At 46.8% G+C, this 17,286-nt stretch overlaps 1 protein-coding gene across 1 annotated transcript in view; it reads left to right on the forward strand.

The window, feature by feature from the left end:
- Positions 1 to 17,286, forward strand: part of LOC117712807 (calpain-8) — a 69,001-nt gene that overhangs the window by 44,288 nt on the left and 7,427 nt on the right. Inside the window, 6 exon segments of the mRNA XM_034508957.2 lie at positions 470 to 481; positions 3,041 to 3,252; positions 4,523 to 4,559; positions 9,546 to 9,614; positions 11,791 to 11,848; positions 13,271 to 13,335. Of these exon segments, the coding sequence (XP_034364848.1) occupies positions 470 to 481; positions 3,041 to 3,252; positions 4,523 to 4,559; positions 9,546 to 9,614; positions 11,791 to 11,848; positions 13,271 to 13,335 (453 nt within the window).

Consider the following 17,286-nt stretch of genomic DNA (forward strand, 5'->3'; position numbering starts at 1 on the left):
AGGCTCCTTAGTTCCAATTTAAAAATCCTACTATAGGGCCAGTTTGGGTTGCTATGGCCAAAGACAGGATCATTTACAACTTCAAGTTGAGTGGAATTTTCTTTCCAGCTAACTTCCTTGAACAGGCAGGCTAGGGTAAAAAGACTCTTGGACTACTTTGAATCCAATTTAAGCTTAAATGTTATTACTTTTGAAGGATTTGGGAGATCCTGGTAGATTACACAATTAGTAAACAAAGTCAAAGGTCAAACCCAGCCCCAGGTTTCCAGGACTCAGCAGTCTGCATACAGCTTCGAATCCACCAATCACTTCCCAGTCAGTTCAGAAATGCTAGTCACCCTTCATTTCAGCAGGGGCTTGAGCTCTCAGGAAACCTGCTCTTGGTTTTTTTTTTTTTTTTTTTTTTTTTTTTTTTGTTTGTTTGTTTTTTTTTTTTTGTTGTGATTTATTTATTTATTTTGCCATGCAGATTCCCAAGGAGGTACGTGAGTATTGCCTGGACAGAGGTGGAATTCATTCGGTAAGAAAGGGCATCCCTGCCTTTGGCTACTTTCTGCCATGGAAACGGGCTCTCTTGTGAATATTCTTAGGATCTGGTGAGCTGGTAGCCATGAGAGCCGGTGAAAACAAGCTGAAGTCCTGCTAGGCCCTTTGGGAAGAGAGCAGGGGTGATTCTTGCCCCTATGTGCATGGTGGCTTGGTCTGAATAAGGTGATTACAGCATCGTGTAGGATCCTTCTTGTCTGGCCAACAGAAGCAATGCCCTGATGTCTAATTAGAAAGTGAAGTGCCAAGTTCACCCTCTCTGCTCTGGCTTGTTCCATGATCCTCAGTAACTCACAGCTGGCTTAGGGAATCCTATCAATAATGTCTTTCCGGTTTGAGATGTCCTCTGACCTCCTGGGTCTTGTTCACCTCGGACCACCCACCTCAGAAGGAAACATTCCTGAGAGGGACCTGCATGGCCCCACAAGACGGTACAGACAGCACAAAGCAAGATCCCAGATGTGCTGGCCCAGGATCATCTCAGCTGTAGCCTAGGGACTCTTAAAATAAGTCTTAGTGTACAGACGACATCCCAGAAGGTCATAGCAGCAACTCGGGGTCAGGAGAGTACAGGCATTGCAGGTTTATAAACAGCCCCTCGACTCCCATGTGTAGCCATGGCTGGGCTTTGATCTGGATCAATTGCACTAATTAGGCACTGGTGTGTGCCATGCAGCAACTGCCTCTCCTCTCCCAGGTTCTCAGCATGACCAGGAGAGTAGGTAGAGCAACAGTGCCTAGATTCATAGGCTTGGGCCCAGGCTGTGTTCCCAGATTGCAGACTACCGGTCTGTCCTGCCCTTGAATCACAGATGCTCACCATTTATCATGGAGGAGACAGCCAGGGTGGGTGGTCTGGTGCATCACTTTAACGACTAGAAAATAATGGAAATCAAACTTGAGCTAAGTGTACTTAACCGTGATTCCCATCAGATTTGCTCCATCAATATGGGTGTGGGGTCCTCCGTGTGCACGTAGAACTTTCCCAGGGGCATCAACAGTGCCTGCCCTTGGTGTGATCTGCAAGTGTCATGGAGTCTTCTGATAAATCTTGAACTTATCTCAGAGTCCCTGGAGGGGTTGTTAAAGCACTGACCATCTGGCCTCACATCTATAACATCAGGCTCTAGGTCAGGGTGGGCCTAATGAGTTGCACATGCCCCACCCTGCAGGATTCATCTGCTGACCTTAGTCTCACACCTTGGGACTCATTGTCAGTTGAACCTGCTTGACCCCCATACTGCCATTGCCGGCTGAGTCACAGCAAGGGGTGACATGAAGGCCAGAGACCCTTGACACCTGACTGAATGGGATCTCCAGTGGCACAGAAGAAACCAGGCTCTTGCCTCAGTGGCTCCAGGTCCCACTCTGGTCTCCTAAACAAAGATTCTTTGTTTCCACCCTTGGATTCTTCCCAAAACTCCATTCGCCTTTCCCCAGTCAAGCCCAGGTTATAGTCAGTTGCCCATCTGCACGGACGGACAGCGCCTTCTTTCTTGGGACTCTTTCCTCCCTCATCTCCATCAGAGACAACAAGAATGGCATTGAGCTTGTTACACTCAGATGTCGGCTGTGGCTCTGCTGGTATGTCCCAGCACTCTTGTGTTCAGGGTGTAAACATTTTCAGAGGGAATCCCAGCACCGTGGCTGGCCTAGTTGTCACCTGGGAGGATCCCTGAGGAGTCCCAGCCTGGGCAATGACAAGACGGACAGGTGGGCCTACTTTTCTCCCCTGATCATCAGAACTGAGATCTGGGGGAGGGTCTGGTGAGCATGCGTGGACACTGGTGTTTCAGCTCTTGCAGCTTGCTTGCACCTGCCTCTGTCATGGGCACCATAAAAAGATTGATTGTAAAGCTAGAGGGTTCTGGGGAGGGTAATTATATTGCTAACAACACTGGCACCTGTGTTTTTAGAGCACTCTGCAGTCAGTAATTAGTCCATGTCACACAGAAGCAGCCTCCCCACTCCTCACGACAAAATCCACGGGAGTATCTTATCTTGTCTGTGGAAGAGTCTTGATCCCCAGGAGGCTAGGAAGGACCCAGAATCAGGCCTGGATAGCTGTCTCCTCTGTCTGTCTTCTTCAGAGTCTGGTCACTTTAGTCACCTCACGGAGCCCTTTGTTTAAGGACCAGCTGGACTGAGATTCCATGCCGTTCTTGTAGAGACAGCTGCAGATGCTTGCTGCTGGAATCATGAGGAGAAATATACAAAGCCCACACTAGATACCCAGAGCTCTACTCTTCACTTAAAGGGAGGCCCGGATGGTTGAAAGGCTGGCTCAAGTCATACAGCTAAGGCCACCGCCTCATCGGGCTTGGCAGCTAGCAGACACTGAAAGTCCACTCGGTGGTTGAGACCCAGTAAGCTAGTTCACGACTGAACCAAAACCTTCTGATTCTTACATACTAGGTACAACGAACAATCCCTAACTCGACAGGGTGGGGTTGAGCTCCGAGAAGGAACTGAATCTGCCCATTGCTTTGTGCAGCTGGAGAATCACACGAATGCACACCTGGGCCGGGACTTCTTCCTGGGCCGCCAGCCCTCAACTTGCTCCAGCACCTACATGAACCTTCGGGAGGTGTCCAGCAGGGTCCGACTCCCCCCAGGACAGTACCTGGTGGTGCCATCTACCTTCGAGCCCTTCAAGGATGGTGACTTCTGCTTGAGGGTGTTCTCGGAGAAGAAGGCCAAGGCTTTGTGCGTCAAGTTTGTCAAGCACGTGGGATGGGGAGGGTGTTTTCTGAGTTAGGACCCAGAGCAGCATTGGGCGGAACTCTTTGCTAAATGACCTGCCCCAGGATCTTTGTCGATGCTTCTAAAGGAAATTTGAAAAGCATAACACTTCCCAGGGACCTTCCCTGGGTGTGCCTCCTGCTGCCTCCACTTTGCTCTATAGGACTGGGAATTTTCTCATCCAGAAAGTGAAGGCTGGGGAGAATGGGTACGAACAACAGCCTGTTAACCAGCTGTTCTAACATCTGGCAGAGGCTGATGGGATCTGGGGTAGGGCTGTGCACACAGTACACACATACTTTGTACACATACCATACACATCAATTATATATACTATACATAACCTACATACTATATATATATATTCTGTGTGTGTCATATACACTAGACACATATATGACATATGTGTTAAATGTGTACCTACCACCTAAACATCCCACATTATAATGTATACATACCATATATACGCTATAGATAAACATATACACGTGTACAGCATGCATAGCATGTATATTATGTACACACACAACACATGCATCAAATATATAACACAAGCATGCAACACACAAACCACATATGTATATTATTATATATCACATCTTATACACACAACATATGACATGCATATGTGCTATGCATTATATACATAACACACACCATACATTGCAATATCACATACCACACTATGCACACATACCACTAATACATAACTTAAATATGCTATGCTTAATCACTATACATCGCACACAGAATATTCACATAGATGCATAGAAACTATATACATATCCCATGCACCACATACCGCGTGCACCGTCCACACACACCATGCCACAGATCCTGAGCACACAGCACATACAGACTGCATATCCGGTGCTGTGTACCCAGCCCTCTGACTTCAGGCTTCTATGAGGCCAGCAGAGCCTTCAGGAGTGAACTTTTCAGAAGAGAGAAGAGTAGTCACTGGGGTAAACAGGGACACATCTCAGAATGTTCAGTATTCTGGAATCCATGGGAGCCCCTTGTCTCGTGAAACTTCAGGGTGGGTTGTGGGTTGGGGCAGTAAAGGGGAAGGATTTCTTTTAGGGATTCAGCCACACAGTTTTTTAAAAAAAACAGGAACTGAAAATAGTGAGTGTGAAATCAACCCCCTATAAGAGGAAATTCTTTCTGAAAGGACCCAGCCATTATCTGAACTTGCGTTTTCATGTTTAATTCATTTCTGTCTGGATTTCAGGGAAATCGGAGACACTGTAGCTGGAAACCCACATGAGGTATGCCATCCTATTGTGCCAAACTCTTACACTACTGCATAGCAGACGTTCAAGTTTCTTGTTGATTTGAGGGAGTTCTTTATATATTAAAAATAGTAGCATTTTATTTCTCTGGGACACTGTACTATAGTGTCTAAGGAATGACACCAGAGGCTGTCCATTAGTCTACACACACGCACATGACACATGTATACATGTACCCTCCATATGCACTCATACACATAACCTGCACATGTATGTGTGCATATACACAGAGAAATGTGCAGGGCTCGAAGTATGAGTTCAATTTTTTGTCCTTCCCACATGGCATGCATGAGTGTGTGCATGCATATGTGTGTGTATGGTGTGTGTGTATGTGTGTGTGTGTGTGTGTGTGTGTGTGGTCTTTCTGTTCCATGGGGCAGGACCCGGGATGCCAGATGTCTTCACATGACACAAATCCAACTCCACTCTGCTGTCCACCCAAATGGACTGAGTATCTGTATGCAGCTGCTGCTCAAAGTGCCCTCTACTGGCTGAGCTTGCTATGCTGGTGAACGGTCCCAGGATAGACATGCTCTGTCATTGGAAAGAATCGAATGTATAAGTTCTTGTTTCTACAGTTGAATAGGAACGTGGCACCTGAGGATTTATATGCCTGGGGCTGGGGATGAGTTTGTCTGGCAGGAAATGCCCATCATCTGTCTAATCTTACTCTTAGTCTCTACTCAGTGTGACTGCCCCCCCCCCCAGGGTCTGTAGCCCCCTCCTGGTACCCACCTCTCTGCAGCATCAGCCTTTCCTGGGCTGGGCTCTTGGTAACTGAGCTCTAGTTGCAGGTAGCTCAGCCTCGTTATTCCCAAGAGTCTTATCGTTCTCACTGGGGCACAGGGATGCTGGAGGAGCCATAGTGTGTTGGTGTAGACTGTACAGAATTACAAGTCTGGTTTGATTTCTGCTAAATGACTTAAAACTAAGCCCACACCCCTACTGAACCAAGCTGGCAGAAGTTAAATTTTGGTCATCGCAGGGGCTTCCTGTCTCCATCTCCCATGGTCTTAGGGTTTTCCAAAGCCCCAGAGTAACACGGAGTCTCTTCTGGCCATGGGTCTGCCTTGGCAGTCTGTGGTCAGATTACATGCTCCTTCCTTGGTTACAGTTTATTTGGCCTGTAGCTTCATAACGTGCTAGCCTTCAGACAGAGAGCCTTCAGCAGTCTCCAGAGCGTGGCAATGGAACCATCAGAGGGAATCTGGGATTCTAAGGCCTGGGACTTAAGAATATTCTGATTCACAGAAGCTCTGACTTTGTTTCTCACTGTGACCACTTCTGTCACAACATATACATACCACACACTATACACACCAAACTTTATACACACTCGTGCACACGGGCACACACACTCATCATACTTCACCACGTCCCCACCATAAAACATACCACACATGCATACTGTACCACCATAAAACACACCACATACATCACACATGCTTACAATGTACTACACACACCACATAACCGCCACATACATACACCATACATGCATACTGTATACATATCCCACACATATCACAAAATGTATACTACTTACCATATGCTGATCATAAAACATATCACACATATATACTCACACATACCCACAATACAGACTACACACTTCCATACACATATCATGTACATGTGCTATATACTCTATCACAACACTACACATACCCTGCATGTATAATGCACACATAAACCAGACTTATGCCACACACACTACTCATATGCATTTGTACATACCACACACATACACAGCACATACCCACACAATACCCATGTGTGCACAGCACACACACTACAGTGGTAATATCTTGTTGAACTCAGGACTTTACAGGAGATAGGAAGATACAGCCTTGGCCTTCCAGAATTCCTGCATTTTCACCTCCAAGTCACCTGCATCTAGATGTTCAAAGGGCCCGACTGCCTCGCTTGGAGTGAGGGAGATACATTATGAACCGGCCACTCTCAGAACTCAGATGTGTGCCTTTGATCAGGGCTGCTAAGATGACATCAGCACCCAATTTAGTAACTAGAGACTCCATCCCTGCCTTTGTCTGGCTGCCACCTTATTGCCAAGCGTTTCTCCCGGGGCTGTAGTCACTTCTCCAGAAACATGTTGTTTGAGATTAGGGCAGACCTTGTTCATCACTCTATTTGTTGATAGAGCCAGGGCAGTCTACAATTGGTACCAGGTGAGTGGATGAACAAATTTGAGGTACTTTGTCATTGCAGAAATACATCCTTCACATTTCTTGTGTACCAAAGTTCCCACATCCAGTGGTACGGCTCCTCCCCATTGGCAGCCTGCCTGCTGCAGACAGCACTTGTCTGGATGCAGACCCTGGATTGTTATGTAGCACAGGTGGCCTTTGATCTCTCCATTTAAAATGCAACTTTATACCTTTTCTCCCCCAGAATAATAGCATATTATCCCCTATCTAGAATTCATGGGCTCACCACTAGATTTTACAATACATCATGTGAACAACATAACATTTTTCTCTCCTTAAAAAAAAAAAAAAAAAACCTTTAAATCCTGTGGGTGACATGTATTACTTTTTTTTTTTTTAAAGACCACACGCATGGTTTCGGGTTTATGCATTTTGTGTGTGCTGATATGAGTCAGTAGCCCCTGGAAGAGATGGGTAAGCAGCCCTGGAGGCTGAGAGACTAGGATGTAGGAGACAGGAAGTCTCGTGCCTTTCAAGACGAGTGTACGAGTCTCCAAGTCGTGGGCTGTTCATTCTTTCAGCAATGTCTGGTTATCACACATAGGATGGTAGAGAAGGGCGGAGAGGGGTTTGAATCTTGATTCCATCACTTATTAGCTGTGTGGGCTTGGCCTGACTCTGTGTGTGTGTGTGTGTGTGTAGTCTGTATTTTTAGCAATAGATTTAGATTATATCCACATCCAATCCTCCTCTCCAGCCTTCCCCAACTTCATCTTCACTTCTTTCTCCTTCTCCTCCTTCTCCTCCTCCTTCCTCTCCTCCTCCCCCTCCTCTTCCCCCACCTTCATAACCCACGGAATACAATCAGTGCTGCCCATACAAGATGGGAACAGGGCCATTCATTAAAGCATGAGCAATCTACCATGGGTACACGATGAAGAAAATCGCCCCTCCCCCAAATCAGCAACCATCACCTGCCAAAAGTTCCTCAGCCAGGGAAGGGTCTCACTTGCCTCTCACCCACACTTGCTGGCAAGCTGACAGGCTCCATCTTGTGCAGGTTTGTATAGGTAACTACAGCATAGGTACTGTGAGTTCACGGATGTATCCGGCTTCTCGCGTCTAGAGGACACCACTTTTCGGTAATCCTCCCTCACCTCCGGCTCTTACTATCTTTCTGATCCCCTCTTTCTGTGATGTGACTGAATTCTCTCTTTCCCCATCTGTGAATAGTAAAGTAATGAGACGACCTCACAGCATGGTCCCACTAAGTGAGATAATTTATTTAATGTACTTCACAGGCAGTAAGTAAGGAGAATACCATTCCTACGACTGTAACTTACAATTACAGCATCATTAGGCTCTCCTGGGCTTTGTGTACTCATCCTAGCAATGCCTTTGGTTCCTGGAAACTCTTTGGGCTAGCTGGGAAGCCTTTTCTTTTTCATTCTTTCTTTCGATGACAGTGCAAGACCATTTTCAATGTATTTGGTCAAAGGCGTTCACTGAATGGTTTGTAATTTTTGAAGGACTGTTACATTAGCTCTCATCTGATTTAAAAATGACCCACAAAACATCCTGAGGTAGTTTAATATTAGCATTAGAAAGTGGATGCTCAGTATGCAGACAGGCTCCAGTAAGCAGCCGATCTGTAGTTCAGGACTGGTCCCATTATAATCTAATAGGCTGTGTCCCTTAACCTCCCTCCTCTCTCCTTCTTCCTCCCTCCTTCCCTCTCTCTCCCTTTCTTTCTCCCTCTTCCCCTCCCTAAACCCCTTCCCCTCTCTTTCTGTCTCTGTCTCTCTCTATCTCTGTCTCTTCCCCCCCGCCTCTATGAGAGCTAGGAAAGCACATATAAACAGCCGAATATTTTTCACGTGATTTCTGAACTTCAGATTCCTATGCGGTTGCTGCAAAGTCCTAGGCTATCCTCCATACCCACCCTGAGTTTTCCCTGTGTCTGTCTTATTGTTCTCTGAAAGTGATTCAGGGATGAAACAAATCATCTAAGGCTCAGGGGCCTGGAGAGATGATGGTTCATCAGCTGAGAGTGTATACCACTCAGCTGAGTGTATACCGCTCTTGTAGCGGACCCAGATGTGGTTCCCAGCACCTAGGTAGGATAGCTCACAACAGCCTGTAATTCTAGCTCCTGGGTATCCAATACCTCTGGCCTCTATGGACACCTGTACTCATATGCATATACCCCCTCCACACATATAGATAGGTAACATTAAAATAAGTCTTTAAAGAAGAAATTGGGGTTGTAGAACTCAGAGAGGACTCTGGATCTGGCATGGCATGCTGCAGGATCCTCTGCGTGCCTCCTTCTGTATTGGTTGCATTTCTGCCTGTGATAAAACACTGAAACCAAGGCAACTTGCAGGTGATTTAGTTTTGCTCATGGTTCCAGAGGACAGGTAGGGAGGCATAACATGAAACAACAGGCATGGCAGCAGGAGCAGGAAGCTGAGAGCTCGCATCCTTAAATGCACATCAAAGCAGAGAGAGCAAAGCACACGTGGAATGAGGGTTCTAATATCAAAGTCTACCTCCAGTGACATACTGCCTCCATCAAGGCCACACCTCTTAAGCCTCCCCAGTTAGTGCCATCAACTAGACAACAAGAATTCAAGTGTCTGAGACTATGAGGGACATTTTTCATAACCCCATATGTTCCCACTTAACCCAAAGCCTGGCCGAGTACAGGTTCACCATAGATACTAATGGGATTCTCCATAGTTCACGCCACAATTCCTGTTTTAACTTCATTGGTACCCTCCCTCCCTTTCAGCCACATCCCTGTGACATGGATGTCAAAGATGAGCGTTTCTGGAGCCTGTTTGAGGAGTTTGCGGACAAGGTGAGTAGAGGGCGAGCGCCTCTCAGCTGGGCCGTGGGAGGCTCGGGTCATGCTTGTCTGCACTCCCTTGGGTCTACAGGAGTACAGGAGGGCAAAGCTGCACACTCTGCATCTTCAGCCTGTGTCTGTTGCTTGTCCCTTCATCCTGCCTGAAGCCAGCAGGCTTTCCCAGTGTTTCTGGGAGGGAGAGAATAACTATTGTCCAGAGGCCACTTTTCTTCCTGTGTTGACTGATTTGAGAAAATGGAAGTGCCGAATCTCTGGGTCTTGCCAAAAGCCTTTCAGTTTGTAAATTGGTCCCTTCAGATGGTGCCTCTGAGTAGAAAGCCAGGGCAGTGTGACCTCTCTAAATCAATAGCCTTTAGAGGGGGAATTGACCAGCAGCAGCAGGAGGTCACTCAGTTAACCTGCCCTGGGATTACAGACACAGCTGGGCCCACTGACTTGGGAGACCAGCAGTGCTCGCCTGTGGAATCTGAGCCTGTTTCAGTGTGTGTATGACTGTGACTGTGGTCAGGGTATGCACAGCTGTTTCCCATTTCTTCTCTCTCTGCTCAGCTGTTCAGGGCTCATTTCATCCTGGTCTTTTAGTGGTCAGAAGTCTGAGCCCACCCAGGATCCAGTGTGTCCTTACTGGCCCCATAGTGATTGAGGACCCTTGATGGGCCATGAAGTGCTAAAAAGATTCCAAGAAACACTTTCTGCCTCGCCGGGCACATCCTATCCCATTGAAACACCAAGAGACTTTCCAGACTTAAGAATGGAACGGAAGCCTAGCACAGTGGTCTGTCATCCCAAGAAATGGGGAGGCTGAGGCTGGAAGATTGCATGATCTGGGAGTTAGAGGATAGCCTAGGATATATGGTGAGTCCTCTGTCAGAGAGAGGGGTGGGGAATAATGGAAAAACATAAATTATACCAGAAGAAAAACCTTTGTAACAAAGCAAAGCAAACCTACAAGCTCGGAATGCATCAGTTCACTTTCCCCAGTTGCTCAGGCCAGTCTTACAGAGGCTTGCTTCCTCAGCTCCCAGAAGGGCATGTTTTATTCAGTACATTCAAAACAGCAGAGAAGAAACACTGTGTTTAGGTAGATTTCTTCCCTAGCTTGTCTTTTCTCTCTTGTGATGGGGAAAGGGTCTGAACACAGGTCACCATCCACACCCTTGCTAGAAAAGTGACAGAGGGTTCAGGAGCTGGTCGGAGGTCACAAGGCCTCATGAGGTTACAACCAAGGTCCAGTATGGACTTTGAGTATCCCATTTCTTTACTGGGAGATGGCTGAATCATTCTATCCAGTGGCTTCTAGAGAGGTCCCTGGTATTACATGAAAACTGACCACCTTATGCCCTGAGGAGGCCATCCAGAGATGCAGCTTTGTGAAGTTTTATTCTCACCTTTCCAATGCTAGGGCCTGTCCTGGGGAGTATAGGAGGTCACAGTGCAGACAGTGGTCAGAGACCAGACTGGAACCTAGTTCACCGCCTATTGCTTCTACCACACCCTTTGTTCCTCTTCCTGCATGAGGCCCATCTTCCATCTGGGAGGTAAAGCAAGCATCTTCTCTCTGGTTCAGAGTTCACATCAAACACACATGGGCTGCTTCAGTCCCTGAGTCTGAATCCCAGCCTAAAATGTGTTCCTGCACAGAATGGCAGCTCACATATGTGGGAAATCTGGCACTTGGTGTCTGTGAACCTCAAGTCATTATAGTTCAATGATACATGACTGTGTGTGTGTGTGTGTGTGTGTTGACTGACAGTTTCTACAGTCACAGCTCCTTAACTGTAGTATGGATGCAGCTTTGTTAAAGATTTAGCAATGCTGCACGTAGGATGTGTGCATCAGTGCAAGCTCCCACTGTCACGACTTGTCACACTCTATTCTCCAACCAACCAAGCAAGCCCATAAAACACAGGTGAGGCTGGGCTGGCAGCCTTCTGTGGAGTTAGGCACCAAGCCTGGACCATCCATCTCTCCTCTTCCCTACTAACCCTCCTGTGCCCTGCCCTCAGAGGAAACAGAGAAGTTGAGTTTCATGAGAATGAGTCCATCACATTCTTTGAAGAGTCACGGGGCTGGTGGACCTGGAGTCGTGGTGGGGAGGGAAGCTCTAATCGGATGCCAAGAAACAGCTTGTTGGGTCTGAAACATTTCACATTTGGGCTCTTTCTAGGATTCTGAGTTCAGTGTTCATCAGCTCAGGAGGGTCCTGAACGGAGTGCTTTCTAAACGTGAGTTCTCCCCTGGAGCCCATCAGGAAGTCCGTGGGCATCCAAGAGAGGTGGCAGGTGGGGCTGAGAGAAGGCCAGAGATTGGCCAGAAGTAAGAGAGGGATTCAGGCTGCCTCTGACCTATAGATTCCAACTCTGTGCAATGAGGTGGGTGGCATATAGCAGATAGGAGAGGCTGGGAGGAGGTGGCATTGGGAGAAGTGAGACCCACACTGGGAAGCAACCAGACCCTGCAGGACCAAGAATCTTGATATCCAATGCAATTATTTGCAAGTCCCGAGAGAAAAGAAGCTGAGCTGTGTTTGATTTATGTGACACCTTTCCAACAAAATGAATTTTGCCTGAAGATCCCCTATCATGCTTCTTTGGGGAATACAGGTAGGAGGGTGATTCTGACAGTTCTTGCCAATACTCAGTTGTTCGAAGCTTCAGACTTCTGCAAGCCTTGGGGACTTCTCACGTGTCAAACTGTCTCCCAAGGAGGGCAGTTGTACTGCCATTCCATGCCTCTGTGCCATTGGAGCCAGCATGGAGTCAGCTACCTTCTGTTCTGGTCCAGGCATGTCCAGGGTTAAGTCCTTCAGCTGGTTGGGTGATGGGCTCTCATGCTAGCACAGAGATAGGCAGGGACCTGAGCAGTGTCCTAGGTCTCAGAGCTCCACCCTAGCTTGGGAGAGCCCTTCCACACTCTGCTCTGCTTTTGCTCCTTCTGTGGCTCGGAACAGTGGAGTAGAGGGCTACATGGTTTTTAACAGATGAGGGTAGAGAGCAGAGGTGTCTGGAGCCCCAGAGAGATGCCTGTGAGTTAACAATGGCTACTTCATTGAGGCAGTATGTGTTGTGACTATGGAACCAGGTGGTCTATATTTAAATCCCAGCTCTGTTCCCTGTAGGTCAATGGTTTTGAGCAAACTGTATAAGCTCTCTGGGCTTCAGGGTCCCTGGTTATAAAATGAAGATGATGATGATAACATCTGCCAAGTGGAATTATTCCCAAGAGTGGATCATATAATGATGGAGAGAGCCCAGAGGGGCTGGGGTGAGGATGGAGGGTAGGGTGGAGTAGGGGATGGGCTTACAGAAATATTCTGGTAACAAAGCTTCACTTAACTTACTGCAATGCTCAACCAATTCTTGGTGGCAAGTAGCATCATTATATGATGCAGAAAACCAACTCTTACAAATGTAAATCCATGGGTACCAAATCTGAGGTCCACAGCTTGAAGCACAGTGCCAAGGCTGGTCAGTACTATATCCCAGGGTACCAGGAGCCTGGAGTGTCTGTCTCATGCCACCCAAGATGCTCTCACCTTTTCCATGGGAACTGTACTCTCTTTGATGGTCTCCGACTGTCTGGGTTATTTATTCTCCCAGACTTCAAACACTCCTGACTCCCACCTTCTTTTCTTTTTAAATATTTAGGAACAGACATGAAATTTGACGGATTCAACATCAACACTTGCAGAGAAATGATCAGCCTGCTGGATGTATCTTTTGAATTGTCACATCCTTTTTTTTTTTTTTCTGATTTAAAGACTCCTCTACCTTTTTCCAGGGAGGAAGGGGAAGTGCAGGGAAGGAAATGAGAAAGGAGACTCATTTATTGAGCATCTGTCAGGAACTGTGTTTGAGTTTTAAAGAGAAATGTACCATTTTGTTTTCTGTGATTGACTTCAGCATACCTGGGACTATCTTCCACTTATCCATAAACAACAACAACAACAACAACAAGATATTCCACACTTGAGTGCCTGGTCTAAAATTAGGGAACTTGAAGATAACAAGTGAGACTGTGTCCTCCTTCATCCTCCACACTATGTTGTGTGTCCCCATCTGCTAAATCCATTCTACTCTCCATCCTCACCCAGACCTTCCTCAGCTCCCCCCTCACCCCATCACTGTATGATTTTCTTTCAGATACTTAGGGTGGCCCATGGATATCTACTATTGATAGTTTAGGATTATGATACAAGATAAAACCCATTTGTTCTCTCTGATCTGATTTAACTCTCATCCCCTATTGAAGGATAGTCTTTTCAGAGTTTGCCAGAATAGTGGTACACATGACCTTAAACTGTGTAGCTTACAGATAGTAGGCATTTCTTACAGTTCGAGGTGCTGGAAACCTAGGACAAAGATGTACAGACCTTGTCTAGTGAGGGCTTGTCTTTGGGTTCCCGGATGCAACTTCACCAGGTGGTAGGGGATTTCCCTGGGATTACCTTTTATAACAGCTCAGCTGCATTCACAAAGGGGTCCTCTCTGTGACCCAGTTACTTACCAGAGGTCCCATTTCCCTGATACCCTCATACTGGAACTAGATTTCAACACACAGATCTGGGGGACACAAACACTGAATCTATTATAAATGGGTGGGAGTTTTTCTGATGCGTGGAGGAAGGGCGTGGTCTATATGTCAGAGACTTTCTGTAGAAGGTACAGGGTACTGATGGCTCACCAGCCTTTCCTCAAGCTTTGCCTGGATAGAAAGGAAACAGTAAATATGTCTCCTTTCTTATTTCCTCCTCTACAGTCCCTGCTTCCTGGAAAAAGGTTAGAGGAGTCTTTAAAACAGAAAAAAAATATATGCGACATTTAAGGCATACATCCAGGTAGCCATTCTTCATATACTGGTGGTGAAAGTGAGTCCTTTAGGCTAGAGACTCCCTCCTCAGCTCTCGGGGGCCTTATTCATGATGAGATTTGGCAACCTCGATACAGGACCTCTTCATCAGCTTCAAGGAAGTCAGTAAGCGTGACCTTCCTTTGCACATAGCAGGGTTTGTGCAGAGAGTTGTGGTAGTGGAGTGTGTGTCAATCTCTGCACAAGTTATCAGTGAAGGATAGGTGGTGCTGTCCAGTGAGCCCAGAGTTCCAAGTGCCCCCCTTGCTGCATAGTGATAGAACCTTTCTGTCCTGTGTCCTTCCATGGGTGTGTGGTTAGCAGTTTAACTGTGGTCACAGATGACTAACTCTGATTCACTCTGCTGTGGATAAAGCCTTGGTTCCAGAACTACCCTCATCAAAGCTTTCTATTGATTTTAGTTCAGACTCAGATTTTGTCACAGTTACCCACCGTTTGTTCTAGTGATGCCGGGTCTCCTGTGGCCACAAAGGATGCCAACATGATGACTCTGCCTTCTTTCGGAGCCTTTGCCCCAGTATGAGGTAGTGCTTAAATCTCTGTGTGCAGTGGAAATGCCCTTGCAGACTTAGAAAAATGTCAAGCCTATTAAGATGTAGTTCATATGTCAAAAATGTGCTTAGTCGGGATATACAGTTTATTCCGTGGCTTCTGCTAGATTTGAAGCTGTGTAGCCATCACCACATGGCTAAGAACACTTTTCTCATGCACCCCCAAATCCTGCACTCATGCTAGCAGTCACTCTATTCTCCTGTCCCCAATTCCATGGCAGCCATGTCTATATTGTATACCTATGTAAATCTGCCCACTGTAGACATTCGTATCCATGGAATCAACTCTACACCATGTTTCTTTCTTTCTTTTTTTAATTGGATATTTTATTTACATTTCAGATGTAATCCCCTTTCCCTCCCACCCAGGAACCCCCTATCCCATCCCCCCTCCTCCTGCTTCTATGAGGATATGTCCCCACCCAGCCTCCCACTCTCACCTCCCCACCCACAATTTCCCCCACACTGGGGCGTCCAGCCTTCACTGGACCAAGGACTTCCTCACCCACCTATGCCTAACACTGTCATCCTCCCCTACATATACAGCTGGAGCCATGGGTCCCTCCCTATGTGCTCTCAGGCTGGTGGTTTAGACCCTGGGAGCTCTGGTTTGTTGGTATTGTTGCTCTCCCCATGGGGCCACAAACCCTTTCAGCTCCTTCAGCTCCTTCTCTCTAACTCCTCCATTGGGAACCCCATGATCAGTTCAATAGTTAGCTGTGAGCATCCAACTCTGTATATTTCAGGCTCCGTCAGACCTCTAAGGAGACAGCTATATCAGGCTCCTGTCAGCATGCACTTCCTGGCATCCACATCAGATACAACATGTTTCAAGTATCAGAGCACATCAGTATCCCCTCGCCCATGGAAACTTGAAAGTGCCATTGCTTACATTTCAGTGATGGAGACCCTGACTCAATAGGTTTATCTGGACTTTGGAACATGCAAAAGTTCAAATGCTGTATTTATGACTTATCAGGTATATAAATTTAGAGCAGTTTCTAAATGCTTGAGTTGTTAGGGTCTTTCCCTAGAGAATGGGATAAAAATGTCTAGTTTGTGCAGCCATTGTGGAGGTAAAATGAGATGCAAGCGTAGAAAATGCCGACACTCAGGGTGGAATCTCCGCAAGCCCAGCACTCTGCAGCGATTGTCTGTGCTGTAGTAAGGGAGTGAGCTGTGCTCCACTCAGCATCCAGCGCTAATCAGAGATACAGCCTGAGACTGGATAGTCTGAAAGGATGAGGATGCAAGTCAGCCTTGCATGATTTTAACAGAATACCCGAAGGGATGAGTCATAGAAAGGTTTATCTGGGCTCACGACTTTGGCTGCTTTGACCTCTGACGAGGCAACACACAATGGTGGCAATGAGAACTTTCCTTGTGGCATCCAGGAAGTGAGGGAGAGAGAGAGAAAGAGGAAGGGGCAGGGTCCAACATCCTTTTCAGGATCCAGTAACCTGTGGTGTCCCACTAGGCCTATCTTGTCGAAGTTCCACCACCTCCCCAAGAGTGCCACGCTGGGGACTGAGCCTTTACCATCTGGGCCTTTGGCAGTAACCACGGTTCTAGACTGGGGCAGAGAGCTTTACACTCTTGGGTGTAGAGTGGCCTTCCATTTGGCTATCTACAGTACACGTGGAGGAGTTTCTGTCCTACAACACAATGGTGTTTATAGATTTATTGTGATTGATGAAAAAAGAGACTGAAATTCATGAGGGTAAGGACAATGGACAGCCAAAGTCCCACGTGTAGCTCAGCCCTCAGTAAGTACTCATGACAGAAGATAAGCCAGATATGGGAAGTTCCACACAGCCTTCCCCACACACATATCCCTCTTTTGGTTTTATTAGAGCCTTTGAGAAGACCTTGTGTTTCTAATACCTGGGTTTTTGTTGTTGTTGTTGTGTTGTTGTTGTTGTCTTAACATTCTGACAATACTCTCATGATTTGAAAGAGCAATTGCACCAATCGCAGAAATCTGAGTCTGGTATTAACACATAGCTGCAGCCGCTGTCACCCAGGATAGCGAGGGTGTGAGGCCAATCAGTGCTGTTGTAGGAGGCTTTAGGCCCATGTGGTTCTTTGTTCCTACCTCCGCCCCTGGCCTCTGTAGTGAGTACCGAACCTTTTCATCTTAATTTGAGTTTGCTTCCCACCATCACCCCATTGTGTGGCTTGCTGCAAATGTGGAAGGTTTACTAAGGGCTCAAGGCACTGATGTCAGCTCACACAAGAGAGAA

This window comes from Arvicanthis niloticus, chromosome 7 (assembly GCF_011762505.2).
Source record: "Arvicanthis niloticus isolate mArvNil1 chromosome 7, mArvNil1.pat.X, whole genome shotgun sequence".
NCBI lineage: Eukaryota > Metazoa > Chordata > Mammalia > Rodentia > Muridae > Arvicanthis > Arvicanthis niloticus.